Consider the following 25498-nt stretch of genomic DNA (forward strand, 5'->3'; position numbering starts at 1 on the left):
TTGGGCAGTATGGCTATTTTCATGATATTGGTTCTTCCTATTCATGAGGATGGAATATTTTGCCATTTGTGTCCTGTCTTATTTCCTTGAGCAGTGGTTTGTAGTTCTCCTTGAAGAGGTCCTTCACATCTCTTGTTAGCTGTATTCCTAGGTATTTTATTCTCTTTGTAGCAATTGTGAATAGGAGTTCATTCATGATTTGGCTCTCTGCTTGTCTATTGTTAGTGTATAGGAATACTTGTGATTTTTGCACACTGATTTTGCATCATGAGACTTTGCTGAGGTTGCTTATCAGCTTAAGGAGTTTTGGGGCTGAGATGATGGGGTTTTCTAAATACAGAATCATGTCATCTGCAATCAGGGACAATTTGACTTCCTCTCTTCCTATCTGAATACCCTTTATTTCTTTCTCTTGCCTGATTGCCCTGGCCAGAACTTCTAATACTATGTTGAACAGGAGTGGTAAGAGGGGGCATCCTTGTCTTGTGCCAGTTTTCAAAGGGAATGCTTCCAGCTTTTGCCCGTTCAGTATGATATTGTCTGTGGGTTTGTCACAAATAGCTCTTATTATTTTGAGATACATTCCATCAATACCTAGTTTATTGAGAGTTTTTTAACATGAAGCGATGTTCAATTTTATTGAAGGCCTTTTCTGCATCTGTTGAGATGATCATGTGGTTTTTGTCAGTGGTTCTGTTTATGTGATGGATTATGTTTATTGCTTTGTGTATGTTGAACCATCCTTGCATCCCAGGGATGAAGTCAACTTGATTGTGGTAGATAAGCTTTTCGATGTGCTGCTGGATTCAGTTTGCCAGTATTTTATTGAGGATTTTTGCATTGATATTCATCAGGGATATTGGCCTGAATTTTTCTTTCTTTCTTTTTTTTTTTTTGTCCTGTCTCTGCCAGGTTTTGGTATCAGGATGATGCTGGCCTCATAAAATGAGTTAAGGAGGAGTCCCTGCTTTTCAATAGTTTGGAATAGTTTCCGAAGGAATGGTACCAGCTCCTCTTTGTACCTCTGGTAGAATTCGGCTGTGAATCTGTCTAGTCCTGGACTTTTTTGGTTGGTAAGCTATTAATTACTGCCTCAATTTAAGAACTTGTTATTGGTCTATTTAGGGATTTGACTTCTTCCTGGTTTAGTCTTGGGAAGGGTATGTGTGTCTAGTAATTTTTCCATTTTTTTCTAGATTTTCTAGTTTATTTGCCTAGAGGTGTTTACAGTATTCTCTAATGGTAGATAGTATTTCTGTGGGATCGGTAGTGTATCCCCTTTCTCATTTTTTATTGTATCTATTTGATTATTCTTTCTTTTCTTCGTTATTAGTCTAGCCAGTGGTCTATCTATTTTGTTAATTTTTTTCAAATTAATCCAGCTCCTGGATTCACTGACTTTTCAAGGGAAAAAGTCAATCTTATTTGACCTAGCAGCAGCATTTGACACTAGAACACCATGCCTTCGTCCTTGAACACTTTCTTCATCTGTCTTCCAGGATTCCTCACTTTCTTGGTTTTCTTCCCTCTCCATTCTTTACTCTTTCTCAGTCTCTCTTGCTGGTTTTTCTTCTTCTCTGCAGCTTTGTAAAGGGAGTGTCACAGGGCTCAGTCCTTGATCCTCTTCTCTTTCTCTTCTACGTTCTCTCTTTGGTGATCTCATATAATCTCATTACTTTAAAAACCATTAACATGCCAACAACCCCCAAATTGGTATCTCCAGTACAGACCCTTTTTTCCAAGTTCCAGATATGAATAGTCAGCTGCTTGGTCAATATCTCCCCAGGGACATCTCAGAGACTTCTCAATCTTAGTGTGTCCCAAACTGGACTCCTGATTTCCCCCACAAACCTTCTCCACCTGTGGCCTCCCCATCTTGGTTGATGGCAATCTTATTCTTCTACTTACTATAGAATGACCATGACAATATAATTTAGTGCAAATGCAAGAATAGACACATAGATCTAAGGATGAGAATATAAGTTCTATTAATCCAAGTATACAAGAGAAGCTAATACATGAGAAAGCTGGCATTTTAATTAAGTGGGAAAAAGATCACATAATTGGCTAAAAGTTCACATAATTCCTCACCCCAGGAAAAAAAGTAAAGCTAGACCCTTGCTAAAATAAATTCCAAACAGATTGAAATTTTAAATTAAAATTTGTAATAGAAATATTGGAAAAAATTTAGGAAAATGTTTATAGAACCTTGCTTTTAACTCTTGGCCCTCTTTAGTCTATTCTCGACACAGCAGCCAGACTGAGAGTTTTGAAACCTCAGTTAGATTCTCTACTCACAATCCTCCAATGTTTCCCCAGAGTAAAAGCCCAGGTCCTTACATTGGCCTTCCATCTGCCCCTACTTTCTCACCTCTTCTTTTTTCTTTTTCTTTTTTCTTTTTCTTTTTGAGATGGAGTCTTGCTCTGTCACCCAGGCTGGAGTGCAGTGGCTCTATCTTGGCTCACCGCAACCTCCACCTCCCAGGTTCAAGTGATTCTCCTGCCTCAGCCTCCCAAGTAGCTGGGATTACTGGTACATGCCACCATGCCTGGCTAATTTTTGTATTTTCAGCAGAGACGGGGTTTTACCATGTTGGCCATGCTGGTATCCAATTCCTGGCCCCATGTGATTTGTCCACCTTGGCCTCCTGAAGTGCTGGGATTACAGGCATGAGCCACCGCACCCTACCTTATTTCTTCTCTTATACTCTCCTTCCTCATCCCACTCAACCATGCTAGCCCCCTTGCTGTTCTTTGGATCCATTAAAGTTAATGGCAAAAATCACAATTACTTTTGCACCAACCTAATACCAAGCATGCTCCCACTTGATGCTGGCTGTCTCCTCAGTTTGCAGTGTGCTTTTCTCAGATGTCTGCATGACTTACTCCCTCACTTCCTTCAAAACTTTGATCAAATATCACCTCTCACTGAGGCCCACTATAACCACCATATTTAAATTTGCTACCAACTCTCTAAGTCTTTATTTTTCTTATCTGCTTCTCCTTTTTTTAAACTTTAATACTTAAATATTTTAACGTATGATATAATTCCCTTATATACCATTTTCTTTTTTTTTTTTCTTTTTTTTTCTTTTTTTTTTATATACCATTTTCGTTTGTTTGGTCCTCACTAGGATGCAAGCTCCAAGACAGCAGAAATCCTTCTCTCTTTTTCTTCACTGATGTAGCCCAAGTGCCTAGAACAGCGTTCAATAAATTTATTGAATAAATATTTTTCAGTGTATTTTCTGAAAATTCTGTAGCCATTTGTGCTTCTACCAGATTTCAAGAGCATCTATGTTCTTCCCTCCTCACCAGCAAAGGATGTTGCCATTCATTTTAATCTTTGTCTTTTCAATAAGTAAAACGATGATATGTCATTGTTGCAGTTTTCTTTTTTCTGTTTCAGATAGGGTCTTTCTCTGTCACCCAGGCTGGAGTGCAGTGGCACTATCATGGCTCACTGCAGCATTGGCCCCCTGGACTCAAGCGATCCTCCTACCTCAGCCTCCCAAGTAGCTGAGGCTGCAGGTGCACACCACCACACCCAACTAATTTTAAAATTATCTGTAGAGATGGGGTCTCCCTATGTTGCCCATGCTGGTATCAAATTCCTGGCCTCAAGTGATCCTCCTTAACTTTGGGAGGCAGAACTTTCAGCCTCCCAAAGTTCTGGGATCACAGGCATGAGCCTGGCCTATTTACATTTTTTCTAACCAATAGAGAGGTTGAGCATCTTTTTGGGTGTCTAAGGGCCATTTGGAACTCTTCTTCTGTGATTGCCTATTTATGTATTTTGTGTATTTTCCTCTTCACTCACCTCTTCTTCCCCATTTTCTTTTTCTTCTTCTTGAGTTTTTAGTTTTTTTCTTAGAAAGTATGGCCTCTTTATTTTCTGCTACTCAGTTTGAACACATCATCAAATACAGATAGTTATTAATGTCATATGAGCATAAAAGAAGATTTATAAACCAGAAATGTATTTTCTGAGAAGCAACTTGCAAATGACTCAGATAAGTTTTATCAGTTTAACTGGTGAAGTCCTCAGATAAAGCAGTGCCTAAATCAGGTTTGTTCACCCTCAGCATTGAAGGCATGTAATGCAGGGAGCATTACAGATCACCCAATGCTGTTACAGGACAATGGAAGGCCTGGGAGGCCTTCAGTCTGAGCCTGCCTTGCCCAGGCCTGCCCAGAAGGGCGACTATGAAGGAAGGGCAATTACTGTGCAAAGTAGCATGGCTTATTTATTTATTTATTTATTATTTTTGAGACATTTTCACCCAGGCTGGAGTGAGTTCAGCAGTGCAATCGCGGCTTACTGTAGCCTCGACTTACCGGGCTCGAGCAATCCTCCCATCTCAGTCACCTGAATAGCAGGAACCACAGGCATGCACCACCATGCCCAGATAATTTTTAATTTTTTCTGTAGAGACGTATCTCCCTATGTTGCCCAGGCTGGTCTCGAATTCCTGGGGTCAAGCAATCCTCCCATTTCTGCCCCCCAAAGTACTGAGATTATCGGCATGAGCCACTTAGCCTGGTCGCATAGCTTATTTTTGAGATCCTGTTAATTGTGGACCAACAAAACAATGATAGGGTTTGAAGGAAGAAATGTTTTGCAACAGACTCATCATTGACTTTGAACCACAAAGGGAGACTGAGGAAACACTGGCTTCAAGTCGAAAAACCCTGGATCAAAACAGGTCCTTCAGGTGGGTGAGGGGCAGGCCAAGTTCATCAAGTCAAGGACATTTTCCTGGCACCACCCTGAAGAGAGGGGCCTTCACCAATCCATCCTGGGCACGGGGCTCCTGCCATTCAGAACCCTCCCAATAACAAAAGGAGCACACACTCATTTTTTCCCCTTACATAACTTTGCATTTCAATATATTCCCAGAAGACGGCAGCATGAGTTCTTATGACGTTCTTGAGGGTTCAGAAACACGCCAGCACCAGCCAAATCCCCTTACTCCTATAAGAGCAAGGGACACTTTTTTCTCAGTTCCCTAAAAATTTTGAAGTTATAGTGAAAAATGTTATAAAAAGAACTACAGAAATGGAGTGGGTAAAAAACAAAACAAAACAAAACAAAACTACACATTTCCAGTGGATGCCACTTTGCATTCTTCCTTGGAGGGCACCTACAAACCTCATAAGCAATGCCACCTGGCCACAGACCCTTTGCTGTGGGGAGTGCTCAGCTACTTTCATTATTAGTGAGTCAGAGAGAAGTTTCCTTTTGTCCCCATGATCTTACTTTCCAGCACAGCTTCAACGGCTGTCGCAACAGGTTTTCTGTGCATTTTTGGTACAAACACGGGGAGGTCATAGGAAACGTTTTCTGTGAAATGATCTTGCAAATAGCATTAAGAAATTCTGTTGAATTTCAAATAAAAATCTGATTAAAGGTGCCTGTTGGAAGTAGACGCCTCGAGGAAATGAGGAAGAAAAATAATTGTAATTTAAGGAGTCCATTTCATTTCTGATACAGAATAATCACAAAAACAAGTATATACTGCTGGCTTTTGTTCCCCCATAAAAGATAACCATTGGGATATCCGCAAGGCCACTCCTGTTTTCTGAGCTTCCCTCCTCCTGGGCTGAATCCTGCAGAGCTGCAATGGGAAGTCCTCCGTGACCAGGTGGTCAGCATGAAGATGCATGTCAATGGTGGCCTCACATTCCACTTTGAAGTTGGTCTTCAGCATAGGGCAGTAAACAACCTGGAGAAGATCATGTATATAGGGACAGAGAGGCCCCTACAAATGTCCCCATGGCCATCTGAATATACGGAATCTCTGTGGCATCATGGGCATAGCTTTTTGCACACCCACAGGTCTCCACCTGCACCAGCTGCAGCCCCAGGCCTTTCTACCACCAGCTTTCCTGTAAGCAGCTGCATGATGACACAGTTCATTGAGTTGAGGTGTTCTCAAATGAGAAATCTGGAGAGCAAGGCTCTCTCTTTGATATTCTGTAAGGTTGCAGGTATAATCTGTGAAGTCCATAGGACTTGGAGTCAACTTCCCCTCCTGAGGAGCAGAGTGGATGGTAAATTCACTGGCCTTTGTCAAGTCCTTGGTCAACAGAAACTACCTCACGTCACAGCACAGTGTATACTGAACGTCTGATAATAAGTCTCATACAGAACTTTGTTACCCTTCACATATAGAAGGGTAAAATAAATGCAAAATAAATTTGTTTTGCCATTGAGAAATTTCCCTGGCTTCATCCTTTCTATGGCACTGTTGATAATCTGGATAGGTTTAATGGAATTATAAAAAGCTTCAAACACACCCCACACTTTTGGCACTGAGCTGGGGGATTGCAATTCCTTCCGTTGTCAAAGACATTACTCAACATGGGACTGAATCCTTACAAGATATGACCACCACCCTGGAGAGTATTTCTCCAGGATGAGAAACTATTTGCTCTTCCATCTTAATGGCCAGGGAGGTCCCTGTTTTGAATTCTCCACAGCAGCCAACACTTCTGGCCTCACATCAAGTTTTTCTTATCAATTTTCAGGGACCCTTTTTATAGCATCATTTGTCTTATTACCGAAAATATTTTTCTAAGTCTAGGGCTTATTTTTAATTTTGTTTATAGTATCATTTACCATAGCAAAATGTTTAAAATTGCATGCTATCATATACATCTGTTTATTCCTTCATAATTTTTTGTTTTTCTCTCTTCCTTAGGAGATGTTCTGTTTTTCTCTAATATTTATTTTAAATTCTTTTTACATTTAAATTTCAATCAATTTGGAATTTATTTAAGTATATGGGGCAAAATAAGGGCCAATTTTCCTTTCAGATGGATAGCCAATTATGCATTATTTTTCCATGAATTGAAATATCACCTTTATCACATATTAGGTTCCCATATATGTTTACATCAGTTATTATATTTTGTATTCTCATCCTTAGACCTACATGTTCAGTCCCGTTTTATACTATATTATTTGGTCATAGTAGTTTTGTAGTAAGTGTTAATATCTGTTGTATTAACATCTGTTCTTCAGATATTAACATCCCTTCTCACTATTCTTCAGTTTCATAATTTTACTATTCTTGTACAACTATTCTTCCAACATACCTTCAAAATTATTTTATCCTATTTAGAAAACATTGTGATTCTATCTGGAAATGCATTTAATTTAAATACAGTAGATTCTCATTATTCACAGTAGTTACACTTTATAAGGCCACCATGAACACTGAATTAGGAAATATTGAACCCATTGCTCCTAGAGGAGATATAGAGTTAGGTTCCTACAAGCCTCTGGCCACAATATTTTTGTCAACCAATCAATGCACAACCTTGTTTTATGTGTTTCTGTATAAAGACACTTTTAAAATACATATTGTTGATTCATTAGCATTAAATTCATGGTCAGCAGCAATATAAATCATACCTGAATGAGCTTATGTAACACGTGTATTTTTTTCATCAAGGCACATCGCAGTCTTGCTGTACTTAGGAATACTAGACAGCAATTTAGTACCATGCTTTGGGGCCATTTGCAAAAGTAAAATTGCCAACAAAAAGCACAGATACGCAAAAACCATGACACAAAATAGACACAAAAAGGACACTTGCTTATAGTATGAGGGCTGAAACAGTGACACAGAGCACTATCCGGTTTGACCTCAGCTGGGAACATGTGCATCAGGCAACTCAAAAATTTTTTGCCACTCTGCTCATGTCTGCAAATACTGCAAAAGCACCATGAGTGTTAATTTTAGGGTTACAAATAAATTTTTGCAAATAGGCAAATTTGTAAGTATTGAAGCAAATAACGAAAATCAACTATTAATTTTTGGAGCAGGTACATTCTTATGCTAGTCTTCTCATTTAGGAATTTGGTATTTTTTCCTTTTGGTCAGGACTTGTTTTCTGTACTCAATAAAATATTATCCTTTTATTTGGGTCTTGTATCTTTTTTGTTACACTTTTTGTAGTTTCTTTTAAATATAATTTTTACATGTATTTTGAATGAGATTTTTATAAAATTTCTAGCTGGTTATTGCTAGTACAGTGAAGAATTTTGTATATATTTATTTTATTTTTCTGCCATCATTTGAAGTCTCTTAATTCTAGTAATTTTTGCTAGAGTTACTTGGGGTTTCTTGGTAATTCACAATTAAATTAGCTACAAAGAGAAGTACTTCTGTTATTTTCAGCATTTTAATTTTCTTTTTAACTATATTTTCAAGAACTTCCTGAAATATTTAATAAGACTGATGATATTTGGCATCTAACTTTTAATTCTGGTTTTGTAAATGAAAGTATTCTCAGTGCAAACTAGCATATGTAAAGTAAATAAAACTACATCAAAAGGGAGAAGGCTTATTACCATGCAGATTATTTGCTGAATCATTGAATGAATTCAATATTATCATTTGGCAATAACCATTAATCTCTTAGAAGATGGTCAGTGCTAGTGTGCCAACATAATAGATATCAAAGATGTGTTTTTTACTATTATTACATTGTGATTTAGTAATATTCCACATTCTTTTCTCCTAGATCAGCCACAAATCAGAATTTCTGAACTCATCAAAGTCTAGGGTACACTGAAAATTATTACATAAGAATGTTATTTTGGGGAACAACTCTATTGTACTTGGGGTGGACAGAGTACAACACATTGACATTTAGAGAACCTTGGCTTTGTACAGCCCTTGCAATTCCCTTTCCTCATCTCACCTCTGGAAATACTACTCTGGGAGTAGAGAGGAGAGGTTATCCCAGTTAACAGGCAAAGAAACTGAGCCATAGAAAAGTGAAGTGACTTCCTCATGGCCACACATATGGTTAGTTGAGGGCAAGGCTTCTGTCTCTGTTCCAGATTCAGTCAAACTTTATTACCTTGTTCCAACACTCCTTGACTCTTTCCCACTACATTCTAAAAGAGCTCATGGTTCACCTTATCTATCCATCCATCAATCCCTCCATCATGCACCATACATTTTATTATTCATTCAGTCGGTCTGTTATTCAACAAATATTTATTGCGCATTTATCATATTCAGACATTATAGATTCTGGCAATACAACTGGAAACAGTGGACATTCCTCCCCTCATAGAGCTTACATTATAGAGAAGGGCACAGCAATAAATAATAAATAAGTAAGATAGAGGATGTCAGAGGGTGATTAAGTGCTCTGAAGAAAAATAAAGCCAGCAAGGATAACTGGGAGTGCCAGAGTGAGGACAGGGATTGAATGGTAAATGGTTGTCAGGAAAGGCCTGCAGGATGAGCCTGCATTTGAGCAAAGACCTCGGTAGGTCTTTGGGAGGTGAGCAGCCAAGCCATACAGGGAGGTGATTTAGGGGTGCCAATCCCCTGAGGTGGCAGCATGCCTGGTGTATTCATGGAGCAGCAAGGAGAGCTGTGAGGCTGAAGCAGAACAAGTCAGGGAGAGGTGCAGAGGAGGACCACGAGCTGGTGGGGAACAGGGTTTATAGGGCCAGGCTAAAGGCCACTGGAAGGACTGTGGCTTTCTTGGAAGAGGGAAAGCCACAAAAAAGTTTGTGCAGAGGAGTGACATGACCTGGTCAAAATTTGAAAAGTGTCATCCTGCCTATGGCACTAGGAGTAGACCATGGGGAGACCGAGGAGGAAGCAGGGGAACCAGTTAGGAGGTCATGTGACAATGCGGGAGAAAGGGACCACTGAGGTGGTGGCAGTGGAAATAGCAAGACTCACTCAGAGTTCAAATCTATTTTGAAGGTACAACCAACAAGATTTGCTGATGGATTGAATGGTTTGCGTGACTTTATGAGCCAGGTGGTGGAGATGCGAGAGGGAGTGAAATCAGGTTCCTTGATGGAGCTTTTAGCAAAATGAGAAGGCAGACAGTAATCAGATAGTTAGATAAATAAATGTGTAGTTACAAACTATGACAAATCCTTTAAAATAAAGGTGTAAGTCTTAAGGGTGGGATAGATCTGGCTTAGTCATATGTGGGGTAGAATCAGGGCTGGAACACAGAGACTGTGGAGGAGGAATGAAGCTGGAGAGATTAGCATGGTGGACCAAAAGGACCAAGACTAAGTCACGTTACAACTTTTCATTTTCAGCCTAAAAACAATGGGGAAATGATGGAGGAATCTGATTTAAGGAAGGCATGAGGGTTTGGAGGGGATGAGTGGGTGAGACGTGCTGTCGTGTTTGTCAAAAATGTGTAAAAGACCACATCTCTACTAAAAAATACAAAAAAACTAGCCGGGCGAGGTGGCGGGCGCCTGTAGTCCCAGCTACTTGGGAGGCTGAGGCAGGTGAATGGCGTAAACCCGGGAGGCGGAGCTTGCAGTGAGCTGAGATCTGGCCACTGCACTCCAGCCTGGGAGACAGAGCGAGACTCTGTCTCAAAAAAAAAAAAAAAAAAAAAAAATGTGTAAAAGATCAGTCTGGCTTCAGTAGCCAAAAGAAATGCAAATAAGAGTATGGAGACTGAGCACAGTGGCTCACACCTGTAATCCTAGCACTTTGGGAGGCCAAGATGGGCAGATCACTTGAGGTCAAGAGATCAAGACTAGCCGGGCCAATATGGTGAAACCCCGTCTCTACTAAAAATACAAAAATTAGTTGGGTGTGGTGGCGTGCACCTGTAATCACAGCTGCTCAGGAGGCTGAGGTAGGAGAATCGCTTGAACCCGGGAGGGAGAGGTTGCAGTGAGCTGAGATGGTGCCATCGCACTCCAGCCTGAGCATTGCAGCTAGACTCCATCTCAAAAAAAAAAAAAAAAAAAAAAAAAGAAAGAAAAGAAAAAAAAAAGAGTATGGATCTTTGTGATGTGACTATGGGAATATAGAAATTTAGGCAAGATGTCAAGTATCCAATATATCCAGATGATTAACATTTTATCATTACTTTCCTAGTGAAAGGTGAAAATAGCTGGCTTTAAGAATAAAGATAAACTGCAACCCGATATCTTTGCTTTTATTTTCAAATTTAAATTATATATACAATATTAAAGATATACATCAAGATGATATCCAAATTCTCTAACTTTAATCATATATTGATAACAACCTGATAGGTAAAGGTGACATAGGAATAATAGATAGCCTCTTAGTTCTACTTTGAAATTAAAGGCCCTTTTTAGAGGAAAAAAATATCTGAAGTCCATCCCTCACCCTGCCTCCTGCCTTGTCTAGGACCTTCAGCATTAGACAGATTGCTGACTGGTTACCACAACATCCATGGCCCTGGTCGGCTGCTCTGCGGGACCGGCCGATCCTCGCAGCCACTCACCTGGCCTGTGCATGGTGAGGCACACCCTTTGGATTCACCTGGTCCAGCAGCCGCTGCCTTCTCGCCGCTTCTTTCTTCCTACAGCGCCCCTGAAGAAGGTTGTTTCTGAGGGTCCTGAAGAGAAGTTTTGTATTCTGCATCGCTGACATCTGCTGAAAGAGCCAGCATTTTTAAAAAGTGTCACATCAGTCTATGCATGGTCTTCTTTCCTTACTTGGGTGGACTGGCCACCTTGAAAGTTTTTGGAATTATTTCTCTTAAGTCCTCAGAAAAATAATCTTACCTCCTTCTTGTCCTTGAATTTCTTCACATTCTCATAGAAATAGCATAAGTCTCCAAATTACATACCCCAACCCCCTCAATAAGTCCTCTTCCTTAGAGTAACCCCGCCATTTGGCATTCTACACCTAGAGGAGGGCATCAAAGAGGACTAAGTCTGCGGTTGCTCACATTTAGGGTTGTGGATGCCTTTGAGAATTGGATAATAACTCGTGGGTTTATCTCCAGTGAAATACTCACACATTCCATTCTGTCTACAATTTCAGTGGACTCACAGGCCACCCGAAATCCATTTATTCACCCCAAGTTAAGAACCTCTACCAAAAGGAAGCAAAGAAGGGATGAGATGTCTCATTTTTAAGGGTTTCAGCACTTGAAACTTAAAGCATAATAACAAAGTGGCCACATGGTGTCACTCTAACATCAACAAATCCAAGACTTTTAGCACTAGGAAGATAGATCCTAGGCCAGTGAACCTGAGGACCTGGGTAAGGAAATGCTCACTGGAAATTATTTGACAAGATTCAGGCACTTGACCTTTGTGGGCCATTCATGTAAAGGACAGAAGGAGGGAAAACTATCCTTGGCAAAGTTAATTAATCAACATCCTTCGCTATTGTGGTATTTGAGGGGGTTGCCATCTGTGTGAAGAAACTTACTCATTGGAATTTAGTAATGAAAAGAAAATGTTCTTTCTGGGAAAAAATAGAATGCTTTTTGCTTAAAATGTACTATGCTATTTCTCTTCTTACCCAGAACTGAATTCACTTGCTAGGTATTTATAATTTTAGAAAATTTGAAAGGCAGCTGTGAAGTTTTAGCTCTATACTTTTTCAGTCAACAATGAGATAATAATCTTTCTTTTTTCCTAAAGAAATATTTGAAATTTAGGGTTCAGGAAAAGACACGTTAAAAAAGAAAAATTCTCCAAAAATATGTGAGTAACTAGAAGTCTTGCTGCATCATTTTTGCCACATCAGAGCCCATCTCTTTTCCATCTGTACTCATTTCCAGTGCTTCTCCCTCTAACTCTTCACTGACATTTTCTAGTCCAGAGTATCTGATCAATTACTTCAGACTGAATTCTGGACTTTTCTTGTGCCCAAAAACTTGCATTGAGATGTACAATGTGAAGAAAGCATACTTATATTGAGAGATATTCAAGGTGGAGTTTGCCACTTGCTTAGTCTTAAATATTGTAATGTATGACAGGAGCAGAATCTGTGGTTTCACTGGAGGGAAAGATTTTTTCACAGCTATAGCTTATACTGAATTGATTAATGGTTTGGTATGTGACATTAAATGTTACCTGAACACAGTGCTCAATGACAGGATGAGACTTCTGATGGGACTTGCTGTGAAGACCAGATAAGAAACACATCTGGCAGATGTCGAAGTTGAGACACTTCAGACAGCGGTATCTGCCAATTAAAATAGAAACACAGCTTACATCACTGGTAGATGAGAAAAAAAAAATCCAGGTGGAGAATGAGCACCCCAAAATATACAGAAGATGTCTGAACTACCAGATCAGTGTAAAGTTTCTCCCAAACTATAGGATTATTAAATGACTCTAATGCATTTATTTACTCAAATAAATCTTCATTTTAAAGTATTTTCAAATGGCATTATATTAATGCCGCATACGCTATGGTATAGAGGTCTGATTTATTTCTCAAAATACGAAGTGCCTTCTACATGCAGGGTGCTGTGCACTACAACCTTTAGGATAAACCCTTAAATCTGCAGCCATGGTTTGTGCAGCTGCACAATGCACTCAAATACTTTGAATTTAATAGCTAAGTTTAAAAAATAGATTTCAATAAAATCAAATTTTGGCTTTCCTTAAACTTTTGCAGGATATGATAATATTGGGCCTGTATTCCTGCATGGTGTTGGGGAAAATTAAGCCATAGATAACAGATTTAAAAATAAGCACTTATCATTTTATAGGAGTCTGTCTATAGGAAAGATATAAGTGGAGGAGGGGAATTCCTCACCACACCCAAGTTTCTGGACCCATCAACATTGGAGATTTTTTCTTGATGAGAAATGACAACCTTAAATGCCTTTGTGGTCAGAAGGAGAGGAGAGAGTTTTGACACACTCTGGTTAGGAGGGGTGTCCCATAATACTCAGGAAACTATTGTGGTGTTAGTGGGGAGCTAGTGAGACCTAGCAATCATCAGTTAGTAACTTTTAAGGATATTTGAGTGGGATCATGTTGTTTGTCTATAAAGTAACAGGAAGCTATACATTTTTCCCCTGATATGTAAATTCTCTTCTCTAACTGCAGTGTGTGTGGTATAAAGCTCTGTCCTCGTATGGTGACAGTTGGTGAGAACCAGGTGACAGCCACTCCTTTTAGACTGGACATACAGTTCTGTGCTAGCCATAGTCCCTACCTGTCCTATTTCCTTCATGTACACCACTTGCCTTGCCTTTGAAGCATCTGGGTTTTCAACCCCTATCTTAAAAGTTACAAAAAAGAAATATGACAAGGTTCCAGTGCTCTTAAATTTCATATCTTGCATCAAAACTTTCACATGGAAGGTTGAAACTTCCAGAATTAGGCAATGTGTGATTAAGTGCCCAATGAGAGGCATGGAGAAGAGGGCTATAGCAGGGAGGCAGAGGGAGAGCCCTGTGGGCTGGTGTGGTCTGGAAAGTGAGACTCATGCTGTACATGGAAGGCTAGGCTGGAGATTAAAGCAAAGGAAATCCCAAGTAGAAAGAAGAGGAGGAATAAGGCAATGAAGACTGGGATGAGTAAGAAGGGTTTAGAGGGCATTGAATCTATCAGACCTGCTAATTGCCCTGAATAACAGCAGAAAAAACCTTGGAAAGCTTCTGAGGCCAGATGGCAGAAGGTTTGATGGTCTGATCAAAGTCGTTTAGAGGCAGAGCAAGAGAATGTAAATACCTTGAGATCACCCCTCAGCTACCTGTGTTCACTGCTGTACTTCCAACCCTGAGTCCCATGGCAGGATATTAATAAATAGTGTGGGATGATATAATAGCAGCTAGCATTTTTGTGCGCGTTCTATGTGCAGGCAGTGTACATGTGTTGACCCAGTTAATTCCCATGGAAATTCTTTCAGGTATTCTCACAATTACTCTCATTTTGCAGATGAGGAAATGGAATTAAAGAGAGTTTAAGTAACTTGCACAAAGTTACACAACTACTTAGTAAGTAGTAGAAGATTTTGAGTCCCAGGTTACTATCTGAATTGATGGCCTGCCATTTTAACCGCTAGAATAGACCACACTATTCTAGAATAGACCACCACTCCTCAAGGCAGGAGCCCTAAGTTTGAATTCACATACCATCATTACTACTTATAGCAGTTCTAATAGTTGAATTGGAAACTTAAGTTCCCTTAAGTTTAGGAGAATGCCTGGTACATGGTAGGTTTTTCAATGAACGTTAGTTGAATGAAGTTGGATAAATGACTTAGTTTCTTCAACTAAGGAAAAATGGAGCTAGCAAACCCTATCCTCCTGGACTTGCAAAATTTTTAGAAAACTTTAAAAGTTGTTTAACATACATTAATGGGAAGACATTCACTTTTTCAATGAAGTGTACAACATAATAAACTATTGTTATAAGGATTATTTGATGAGCCATCCATGCTGGCTGCTTTATCAAGCATTAACTAGATGGCTATGACTGGCTTATCTAGGATAATAAGCTGATCTATCCTTAAATTTGTTCCTCTGTGCTCTGCAACTACCTACAGGTGTATGAGAATGGTTATTGTCGGGGTAATGAGATTGGCCCGTTGTTGATGTTTTTACCAATATAGAACCCAGGTTTTCCCCCAATTTCATTTCAACCTTCCATGGCTATCACAGAGCAAAAATGTCACATGTCCTTCTGGAATTTAAATCTTGGATGAGGGCCACTCTATGGTCTTTGCACCTTCTTTTTCTTTAGAAGGCCAAATCTTTGTCCTCTTTCTGCTACCTGCACATCTGCAAGTGCTTCTCCTCTAACATGACTTTCTTCATCTCCCAAAAAACCAAAGCTACTAGTTGAGTTTTTTGAGATCCCAAAACACAAGTTTAAAGCTAAGATTATAATATATCCAGCCAATTTTTAATAGAATCAGAAGTTTAGAGCTAAAGAAGTCTCAGACATCATTTGTTCTACCCTGCTGAATTTTACTAAAACCAAAACAAAACAAAAAACAAAAAACCCAAAACTGAGGTCCATAGAGGTTAAATACCTTGCCCAGGTCTCCCAGCTTTTTGTATATAGGACATTTATTTATTGCCTTGGGTGTATAAGAGGAAAGATGGTTTACATGGAGGCATTTTAAAGAAATTCTGTTCTCATTCTCAATAGATATTTGAGGCACATCTTGGCCTCTGCCTTTGCCAGTTTTAGGGGCGACTTAAGTAAGTCACTCAAATTCTTTGAGACTCAAATTTTATCATCTATAGAATACAAATAGTATCTGCTTTATGTTACATATAATAATTTTGAAAAATATGTCGATGTAAAAGTTGTGTTTTATATAATTGCAAAGTTAATCTTGTACTTGACCTAGGGCAGGACTGGCAGAAACTCCTTAACTAATACTTGCTTATTGGTTAAATGATTATAATATATTCATAACATGGTAAATCATATTCGGATTTCCCCATTGTCCAATATAAATAATTTATTTTTCATTGTAGTATGAAGATTTCCTTGTTCCTGCTTGCTTGGTTTCCAACAGTCCTGTTCATTTATATGTTTTATTGTCTAAAGTTCAGTTTCTTGCAGAATTTTCATGAATGAAGTTTTACTGTGTCCTGCAAATTCTCTGCAAACCCAATTCATTTTCTCAGCAAAATTAAAACCAGATCTCCAGTTTTTTGGTGTACCAAGCAGACCTAGTTTATCTCCATGGGGAGCATATTTCAGTTCTGGGTTAGCTAGGGTCAAGAAGCATGGGAAAGGAAGAGGAACAAAGTGAGCAGGAGCTGAGGCCTGAGGCCTCTTGTCCCCTTCTCCTTCCGAGCACCCTCAGTTTTGCCTTGTATTTAGCTGCCTGATGTCCCAGAGCTCTAGTCATCCCACATTCCCAGCCCCTGTTCACTCATTGTGAATAATGGCATCTTCCATGCCTGGCCTACACCTGGTGGTTTCTTTCTCTTCTCCCAAGCTTTAATGATAACCAGTTTAACTTCCCTATGGTTTTATTTATGGGAGACCTATAACACTCTTTCTCTAGGATGGGGTTTTGACTGTTCTCCTCAAAGCTATGGAAATATTTGCATCCAGCTCCAAATCTAGCTTTCTAATCTGCTTTTAGCTCCAGGTGGAGAGAAGATCAGGCCTGAGCTGCTCTCATGAATGCTGATCATCTGTGTGAGCATGAGGCTCATTTGCAGTTGTCTGCACAGGGAGGCAGCAGAGCATCATGACTGCAAAGCAGGGACTCTGGATTTAGGCTGCCAGCCTCTGTAGCTTGCTAATCATGTAGGTTATTTAACTTCTCTGCAAATTGGGGATAATAATACAACCCTTTGTATTGGCTTACAACACATTTTAAATGAAATGGCCCATGTGAACTGCTCAGCTTGTCATTTGTCTAACAGTTAACAAAAGTAGTGTTGTTAGGATGATGATGACGATGGATGGCTCAATACTTAAAAGGTTTCTTTGGAACAAAAGACAGGCCAGGTGCAGTGGCTCACACTTGAAACCCAATGCTTTGGGAGGCTGAGGCAGGAGGATCACTTAAGATCAGGAGTCGGAGACCAGCATGGGTAACACAATAAGATCCCATCTCTACAAAAAATAGAAAATTAGCTGGGCATGGTGGCACGTGCCTGTACTCCCAGCTACCCAGGAGGCTGAGCTGCAAGGATGACTTGGGCTTAGGAGTGTGAAGCTGCAGTGAGCTATGATAGTGCCCGTGCACTCCAGCCTGCGTGACAGAGACCCTGTCTCTAAAACAAAACAAAACAAAGACAAAATGTGTTCCCCTTAGAGGAAGAAAAATGTCTATTAGTCACATTATGCATCAGTGGAAGAATTTAATATTTCATCCATTATAGAAGATAAAAGACAATTTATTATCAACCAGGATGCTTCCTGCCAGGAAATCATTGAGCCAAAAAAGTCATGTGAATTTCAGATGTGTAAGGAGGACCCCAAAAAGAATCTGAAGGGATGCAGCTCCAACTGCAGAACCGTATGGAGAATGATAATCCGAGAAATGCCGCTGATGGCTGTACCTGAGTCCCGCGATTGGGAAAGTCCTGCAGATGGTACACCGAGTGGGGTGAGTGACTCTTTCAGCAGCTGATAACCGGTGGCAGGTCGGGAGCCACAGGAGGATGGGAGGCTCAGATTGGACCCAAGACAGGAATTTCTCTTCTTTGATTGCTGGGCTCAACACCTGAAAAACAGTAGCACCCTAAGATGTGTTTCTAGGCATGACTTGATGTTTTCATTTTCTTTTCTGACTCCAATTCTGTCAGCTCTGCTGAAGTTTATCATAGGAAAAGCTGGAGGCAAGACTACCTCCTAAATTCAGTTATCTGAGATGCTGTTTGGAGTAATAATAGGTCTGTAATGTAAATCAGTCAGCAAACTATCCCAATGCCCCATGTCTGTCCCCAACTCCAGGGACATTTGCAAGGCACTCACCCCTTGGAAACAGCTGCGGGTGGCACTTTCCACAGGGCACAGAGCACGACTCTCTCCCACGACAGTTGGGATCTGCAAGAGACAACCTCATCTTAGCTGTTAGAAAGTGGAGAAATATGTCGTCTCCGGGAGCAGCAGGGCTGAGAGCTGGTGCCCACAGCCATGCAGTCACAGGTATTTGGTATCTGAGACCAGGTGAACTGTCTCAATCCAAGAGAACAAAGCAATGCATAGGTTTTGTGCAATGTTTGGGTTAAGACAATGAATAAGCAAGTGGGAAGGAGAGGAGGGAGGAGGGTAAGGGTAAGAAGTCTGCCAATGGGGTGATAGACTGCTTCCTTCTGTTTTATTTTCTCGTTATTCCAAATTATTTTAACCTTTCTTTGCCTTTGTTCACCAATAAATGAAGTTAACAATAATACCGTCTTAAAGTTTAGAGTTTTAAAATATATATACTTTTTTTTTTTACTTTAAGTTCTGGGATACATGTGCAGAGTGTGCAGGTTTGTGACATAGATATACATGTGCCATGGTGGTTTGCTGCACCTGTCAACCCGTCATCTAGGTTTTAAGCCCCGCATGCGTTAGGTATTTGTCCGAATGCTCTCCCTTCCCTTTGCCCCACCCCTTGACAGGCCCCAGTGTATGATGTTTCCCTCCCTGTCTCCATGTGTTCTAATTGTTCAACTACCACTTATGAGTGAGAACATGCAGTGTTTGGTTTTCTGTTCCTGTGTTAGTTTGCTGAGAATGGTGGTTTCCAGCTTCATCCATGTCCCTGCAAAGGACATGAACTCATTGGTTTTTATGGCTGCATAGTACTCCATGGTGTATATGTGCCACATTTTCTTTATCCAGTCTATCACTGATGGGCATTCGGGTTGGTTCCAAGTCTTTGCTATTGTATATATACATATTTTTAAGACTAGTCAAGTGCAGTAGAGAGAAGCAGGAAAGAGCAGATCAAGAAGTTCAATCTGTAACTGACTGTAAACAATCTACTGAGATAACTCACTACCTTGGAAAAGCCTAGAGTGGCTTTGAGAAAAACCTTTCCAAACACTTTCATATCATATCATTTTAAGAAATGCCCATTTCTGAGGTAGGGTGGCAATCACTACCTATGTTGAAAGCAAGGGATGAAAGGAAAGGAAATCAGTTTGTCAAAGAGACACCTGCACTCCCATGTTCACTGTAGCACTCTTCATAATAGCCACGTTTCTGGAACCATCTCAGTGTCCATTGACAGATGAATGGAATAAAAAATGTGGTCTGTAATATACAGCGGAATAGTACTCAGCCTTAGGAAAGAAGGGAATTGTGTCATTTGCGACAACATGAATGAACCTAGAGGACAATATGCGAAATGAAATAAGCCAGGCACAGAAAGACAAATACTGCATAATCACACATGTGGAATCTAAAAACATTGAATTCATAGAAACAGAAGAATAGTGAATATGCCAGGGGCTGAGGACAGGGATAAATGAGAAGATGTTGATTAAAGGGTAAAAACTTTCAGTTATAAGATGAATAAATTCTGGGGATCTAATTGCAGCATGGCTACTAGTGATAGTACAGTATTGTTTACTTGAAAATTGAGGCCTGGTGCGGTGGCTCATGCCTGTAATCCCAGCACTTTGGGAGGTCGAGGTGGGTGGATCACAAACAAGGTCAGGAGTTCGAGACCAGTCTGGCCAATATGGTGAAACCTCGTCTCTACTAAAAATACAAAAAAATTAGCTGGGCATGGTGGCACATCCTGTAATCCCAGCTACTTGGGAGGCTGAGGCAGGAGAATTGCTTGAATCCGGGAGGCAGAGGTTGCAGTGAGCCGAGATCACACCACTACACTCCAGCCTGGGTGACAGAGTGAGACTCTACCTCAAAAAAAAAAAAAAAAAGAAAAAAAAAGAAAGACAATTGATGCAAGAGTAGGTTTGAAGTGTCCTCAAACAACCCACCCCCACAAGATGGTAATGATGGTGGTGACAGATGGGTTAATTAATTTGATTGTGATAATCATTATACAATGTATATCTATCTCAAAACATCATGTTGTACACCTTGAATATATACAGTTTCTGATTATCAATTAAATCGTTTTCAAGAAATAAAGCAAAGAGTAATTGAGATTTGATATTCTGCTGAAGGTCAAAAAAGCAAGTTAGCAGCAGAATTGGGGTCTCACTCCAGGACTCTTACTCTTTCTTGAGGAGTTTCCATGAAGCTTTGTCACAGCCCGACCTTACATATATTTCAATGGCTCAATCTGTGCCACCACACTCAGTGGTTTCCACCTTTCAGCCACAGTCACCATAAGGCGTTCAATTAAGGCACTAAGAACCTTTTGTGACTGCCAAGATGGCCAGGGACTTGGCTCTGACATCATCTATATGCACAGATACATGTACCTGTCACCTCCATTTATTCCCATTTGGTCACGGGTCCTAATTTCACATCTGATGTCTTCTACAGCACAGGCTGTCAGCAGGCATTGCCCGCAAGCTCAGAAGTAATCTCAGAGACCCTCCTGCTGAGTCCATCAACTCGAATAAACGTTCTTCTAATCAGGAAAGTGGCACTCAGAACCTCTTTGCTGACAATTAGCCAGGCAGAAGTCAACAAACATTTGCGTAATAGTGACAAGATGGCTTGTACTTTAAATTGATAATAATCCTGTCGCCAGTTGAATGTAAGTAACTACTCCCTGTGTTATTTAGCCTTTGTCTGAAAGCATAACTCATTACCCATCTTTCGGCTTGGAGTGCTGATGAACTAACCGAAACACTTATTTAGACTGTGTTGCTGATTCAACATTCACCCTCCTCTGATGTCCTTGAGCTCTGGGAAAGGAGTTTTACTTCATTTGTAAAATAAGGTGGGTGGATAACATAGGATGACTCTCACCAGCTCTGTGATTCTAACACAAGTACAAAGAAAATTCACTTCTGTAGTGGGTTTTCAACCTACATTTTTGCCTATAAAGATGTGCATAAAGATTTTGTGGATGAATGGCCCAAGTGGCTAATTTCTTGCAGGTGCTCTAGGAAGAATTAAACCTGGCTAGATGGCACACCGGCATAGGCAGACACTACTTGAAGTGATAATTACGATGCTTAGGGGAGGATTTGAATCATGTGGTGGGGCCTGGAATTTTCTCTGGGAATCCATTTCTGAGTCTGTAATAGCAGTCAATGGGATGATAATTTCTGTGCAACTCTCTCCCTTCCTAAGACCTTTTCAAGAGCATACTAATGCCTGGGGTGTGGGTAGGGGTGGAGTGCTGCGGGAGCTTCTAGTTCAGCAGCTCGTTGACCTCAATTGAGCGTGAGACAAGGGCAGATTTTTAGAGCCTGTTGGACCAAGTAGTCAGGCGAGCACAAAGAATTCTCTAGAAGGAAAATGTCCCTCAGTCCATCCCCTTTCATCACATCCGCTTCTAAGCACCTATCTAGTCTCACCAGTCTGATTGCATAAATCAGGCCCCCATCAACTCAAGTCTTGTGATATGGGATGGGTGGAAGTGAGCCTGCAACTTATGATGGCTCCCTGAGAAATGCCTTAGAATCAGCAGAACATTTGGTGGTGGGATCTATGTGACTGCTGCAACTACCAGGACAGCTTGGAAGTATCTATGCCTGATATTCTAACCTTACAAATTTAAAAAAAAAACATTGCTCTATTTAAGAAATAAATATCTTAAATGATGTTTGGAATTTAAGTTAAATATTAATTATTGTGATCATCATGAACACAAAATTTTAATATTAAAACCAAACCAAAGCAAAGATAATTTTGAATAGGTTTTTCCAATCCATACTCCCTGTTCTAGAGATTTTTATTATCTTTCTCCTTATCCCTCCCTGCTCCTATCATGGCTATCCTCAGTTCAGAATCCTTGGTCCCTACCGAGGAAAAAAATGACAGAAAGTTCCTAAGTTGTTAGAGTCCAAAACATCCAGTGTGGGGATTTTGTAGGAGCTGGAAGAATGGAGATATCCTTCAAAACAAGGGAAAGGTACAGCAGGACAACAGCACCTACACGCAAGACAATCCAGAGCCTGTTTAATCCTTTTGCAGAAGTTCTTGCTTGGTTACACCAATTTACTTCATTTCAACATTTAAAAAACATCTTTGAGGAGGTTAAATTCCCTTGCCTAGTAAGAATAAAAACCAAATCAAATTTACACATTCCTAAAGCACAAGAAATGATGGAAATAATTTTGAGTACTTGACGTGGCACTCCATCTACGCATTCTTTAAGCATTTTTTGGATGTCTTTTAGTATCAGGCACTGTTCAAGGCACTGGAGATATAAAAATGAAGAAGTAGTCCAGTGGGGAAGCATCTACCACAATTTGACAAGTGCTGCAACAAAATTATGCATAGGAAGTCAAAGAAGCTTTGAGTAGGGAAGTGACAAATAATTGAGTGATATTGAAAGACAAGTAGTGTCTGTCAGGTGAAAGGATAGGCAATGGCCTTGTGGGTAGATAGAAATGCAGAAGTCGGGCATGGAGAATTTAGTGCATGTCAGGCACAGGTTTTAATACGTAGGAGTGAAAAAGGTATAGGAGCGTAAGGAAAAATTAAACACTTTGGAATAAGCAAAAGAGACTATTGGATATGTTTTCAGTGGTGATTCTCTACCTATAGAGAGATACATCACTGTCTTTGCGAGGCTCTTTTACAACTCTATAGAGAGTAAAGTTAACTTGTAGCAAACTTACAGCAATGCAAATAATTCTTATCTATAGACCCCATTAGCTTTAGCCTCATGAGTATGAGTATAATTCATAACCTTCTACTCATAACCTTATGAGTATAAGTTAAGTTATACTCAAGTAACAGCAACGGCTATGGAGGAGAGAGCTTGCATGCAGATATATATAAAGATAGACTTGACACTGGAGACATCAGATTCTTTAATAATAAGTGTGGCTAGTTAACTGAAACAAATGTGCAGTTCTTAAGTATTAGGGATTTACCTGCTGTAGATCTGTTAGTAGTTTTCTCAAAACCCTTCGCGTCATGCGTGGCCCAGAATCATAACCTCCCCTGCTATTTTCCGTGTAGAGCTGAAAAAGAGCTAGACATGTAGGAGGAAAAATCTTTAAATTGAATACTTGCAATGTATCTTTGAAGAGTACTTGCTTTGAAGTAGCAGTCTCTTTGTGGCTATGAAAGGAAAGAGAAGGGAAAGTTATGTTCTTGATTATTGGCTCACTATTTTGAAGGCCTCCAAAACTGTGTGTGTGTGTGTGTGTGTGTGTGTGTGTTTTGTTTTTGAGACGGAGTTTCAATCCTGTTGCCTAGGTTAGAGTGCAATGGCACGATCTCAGCTCACCGCAACCTCCGCCTCCCGGGTTCAAGTGATTCTCTTGCCTCAGCCTCCAGAGTAGCTGGGATTACAGGCGTGCGCCACCACGCCCGGCTAATTTTTTGTATTTTTAGTAGAGACAGGGTTTCTCCATGTTGGTCAGGCTGGTCTCGAACTCCCAACCTCGGGTGATTGCCTGCCTCGACTTCCCAAAGTACTGGGATTACAGGCACGAGCCACCGTGCCCAGTCACTATCGATTTTGTAATAGCCATAATTTGATAACTAATGGAAATCCATTCACATTTCAACCTCTTGATCATTCAGTGAATCTAGGATGAAGATCATGAGGTTGGTAAACAGAAATGTGAGAATCCTCCCAGGCTTCAAACCAACAATGATTACGGGTGTCTAGGTAATCCCTAAAGAAATAAATATCAAGAACAACTAAGTAATTAGGAAGTGTAAATTTTGAAAAATTCCAAATTCCTCAAATGGTAAATATTTTTCTTCAATAAACACACAAGTCATGCTGAGTACATGCTGAAGAAGAAGGCCTTGTGGTGGGGATACAGAATACCAGGTTGGGGATTTGGGGTTCACTGCACTTTAGGACACCCGTCCTCCGCATGTTACCTCGGTATTTTGTAAGAGGGCTGTCTCCTGAGAGGGTTATTAGGGCAGCGGCCGCAGGCATAAGCTGGAGAAAACCTGTTCCTGTGCTGCACGGTGACAAAACAGAGACAAGAATGGGGGGCCAGGGTTACCTTTGGTGTCATGGATGATAAAAACTATAACTATTAATAGGCATTTTTGACATGGTGCTCTAAGTTCTAGCTTTTTGTGGCCTCTTATCCTATACCTAGAATTTAGCAGAACAGAGCATGGAATTAACGTATTTCGCCAGTCATTTATTTGTTCGTGCATTCACTCCAAAATATGTATTGGATGCCTCCTCTGTGCTAAGCACCGTACCAGGCACCAGGGATGCAGGGATAAACCCTGTCTTCATGGAGCAGGTAGCATCACTTCCTCAGGCCTCTGTTGCCTGGAAACCAAGCAACAGAGACAAGGAAGGACCAAAAGGCAGGCAAAGGAGCAAATATTTATGCAAAAAAAAAAAAAAAAAATCTAGTTCACAGGCCCTCACTCAGAGCCTAATCATCCTTGCCCATTTGCTATCCAGTTTACAAACCTACTAAACAATTAATCAAAGGCAGGGGAATTGTTAGAGACACACACAGATAATAGAAATGACAGTCAAAAGCTTAATGTTTAAGGAAGCTGAAATGAAAAAATAACTTGAGAATGTATATGTATATTGTTTTGGCAGTTAAAAAAATTTAAAAAAAAAAAAAAAAAGCTAGAAAAGGAAATAACCGTAAGGAATTTGCCCAGTGGTTAAAAAGGTGCTTGCTTCTGGGAGGCAGGCTGATGGGTAATAATGTATTTCTTCTTCTTTACTTTTTTCCTCTATTTTCCAAATGTTTTGAATTCACTATGATTTTTGAAAAGTTTATTCTAAAGGATGAAGTCTACTGAGTCAAGGATACATAAGGTAAACCAAATTGAGGAGGGGGCAGAGGAATTGAAACCTTACAGCTCACAAAACACACTCACCCCTACCACACACTGGCAGAACTATTGACTTCAGAGTATATGTAATCAGCCCTTTGACATGGTCTACACTGGTTTATAAGTTACTCATCCATGCGCAGTATTTTCATCCTTATTCTAGCTAAATAAAAAATTGATAATCGTTTACAAAGAAATGAGCAAAGAAGCTAGCAGTAACAAGAATCAAGTGTCGCTTCTCACATGTATGTATAGAAGTGTAAACGCTCTAGCAAAATGTGTGTATGCTTCTCTAGAGTAGGAATGAATTTGTATGAAGGAAAGAATAATGTGGAATTCTCCCCCTCTTGTTGCTATCCATGAGTCATTTATATTCATAAAGCCGATGGGCATTTACTCCTTTGT

At 40.1% G+C, this 25498-nt stretch overlaps 1 protein-coding gene and 1 pseudogene across 2 annotated transcripts in view; both read right to left on the minus strand.

Moving 5' to 3' along the window:
* The window catches only part of LOC105468017 (dystrotelin), a 76823-nt gene that overhangs the window by 33620 nt on the left and 17705 nt on the right, over positions 1-25498 (minus strand). For both annotated transcript variants that reach the window (XM_011717898.3, XM_071073289.1), the window contains 6 exons: positions 24155-24240; positions 23188-23288; positions 18197-18268; positions 17782-17945; positions 12860-12971; positions 11272-11420 (listed from right to left, as the gene is read on the minus strand). In XM_011717898.3, coding sequence (XP_011716200.2) covers positions 11272-11420; positions 12860-12971; positions 17782-17945; positions 18197-18268; positions 23188-23288; positions 24155-24240 — 684 coding nt within the window. The remainder of the gene's footprint in view (positions 1-11271; positions 11421-12859; positions 12972-17781; positions 17946-18196; positions 18269-23187; positions 23289-24154; positions 24241-25498) is intronic.
* Positions 5466-7526, minus strand: LOC139357033 (vacuolar protein sorting-associated protein 26C-like; annotated as a pseudogene).

Source organism: Macaca nemestrina, chromosome 11, assembly GCF_043159975.1.
Source record: "Macaca nemestrina isolate mMacNem1 chromosome 11, mMacNem.hap1, whole genome shotgun sequence".
Taxonomy (NCBI): domain Eukaryota; kingdom Metazoa; phylum Chordata; class Mammalia; order Primates; family Cercopithecidae; genus Macaca; species Macaca nemestrina.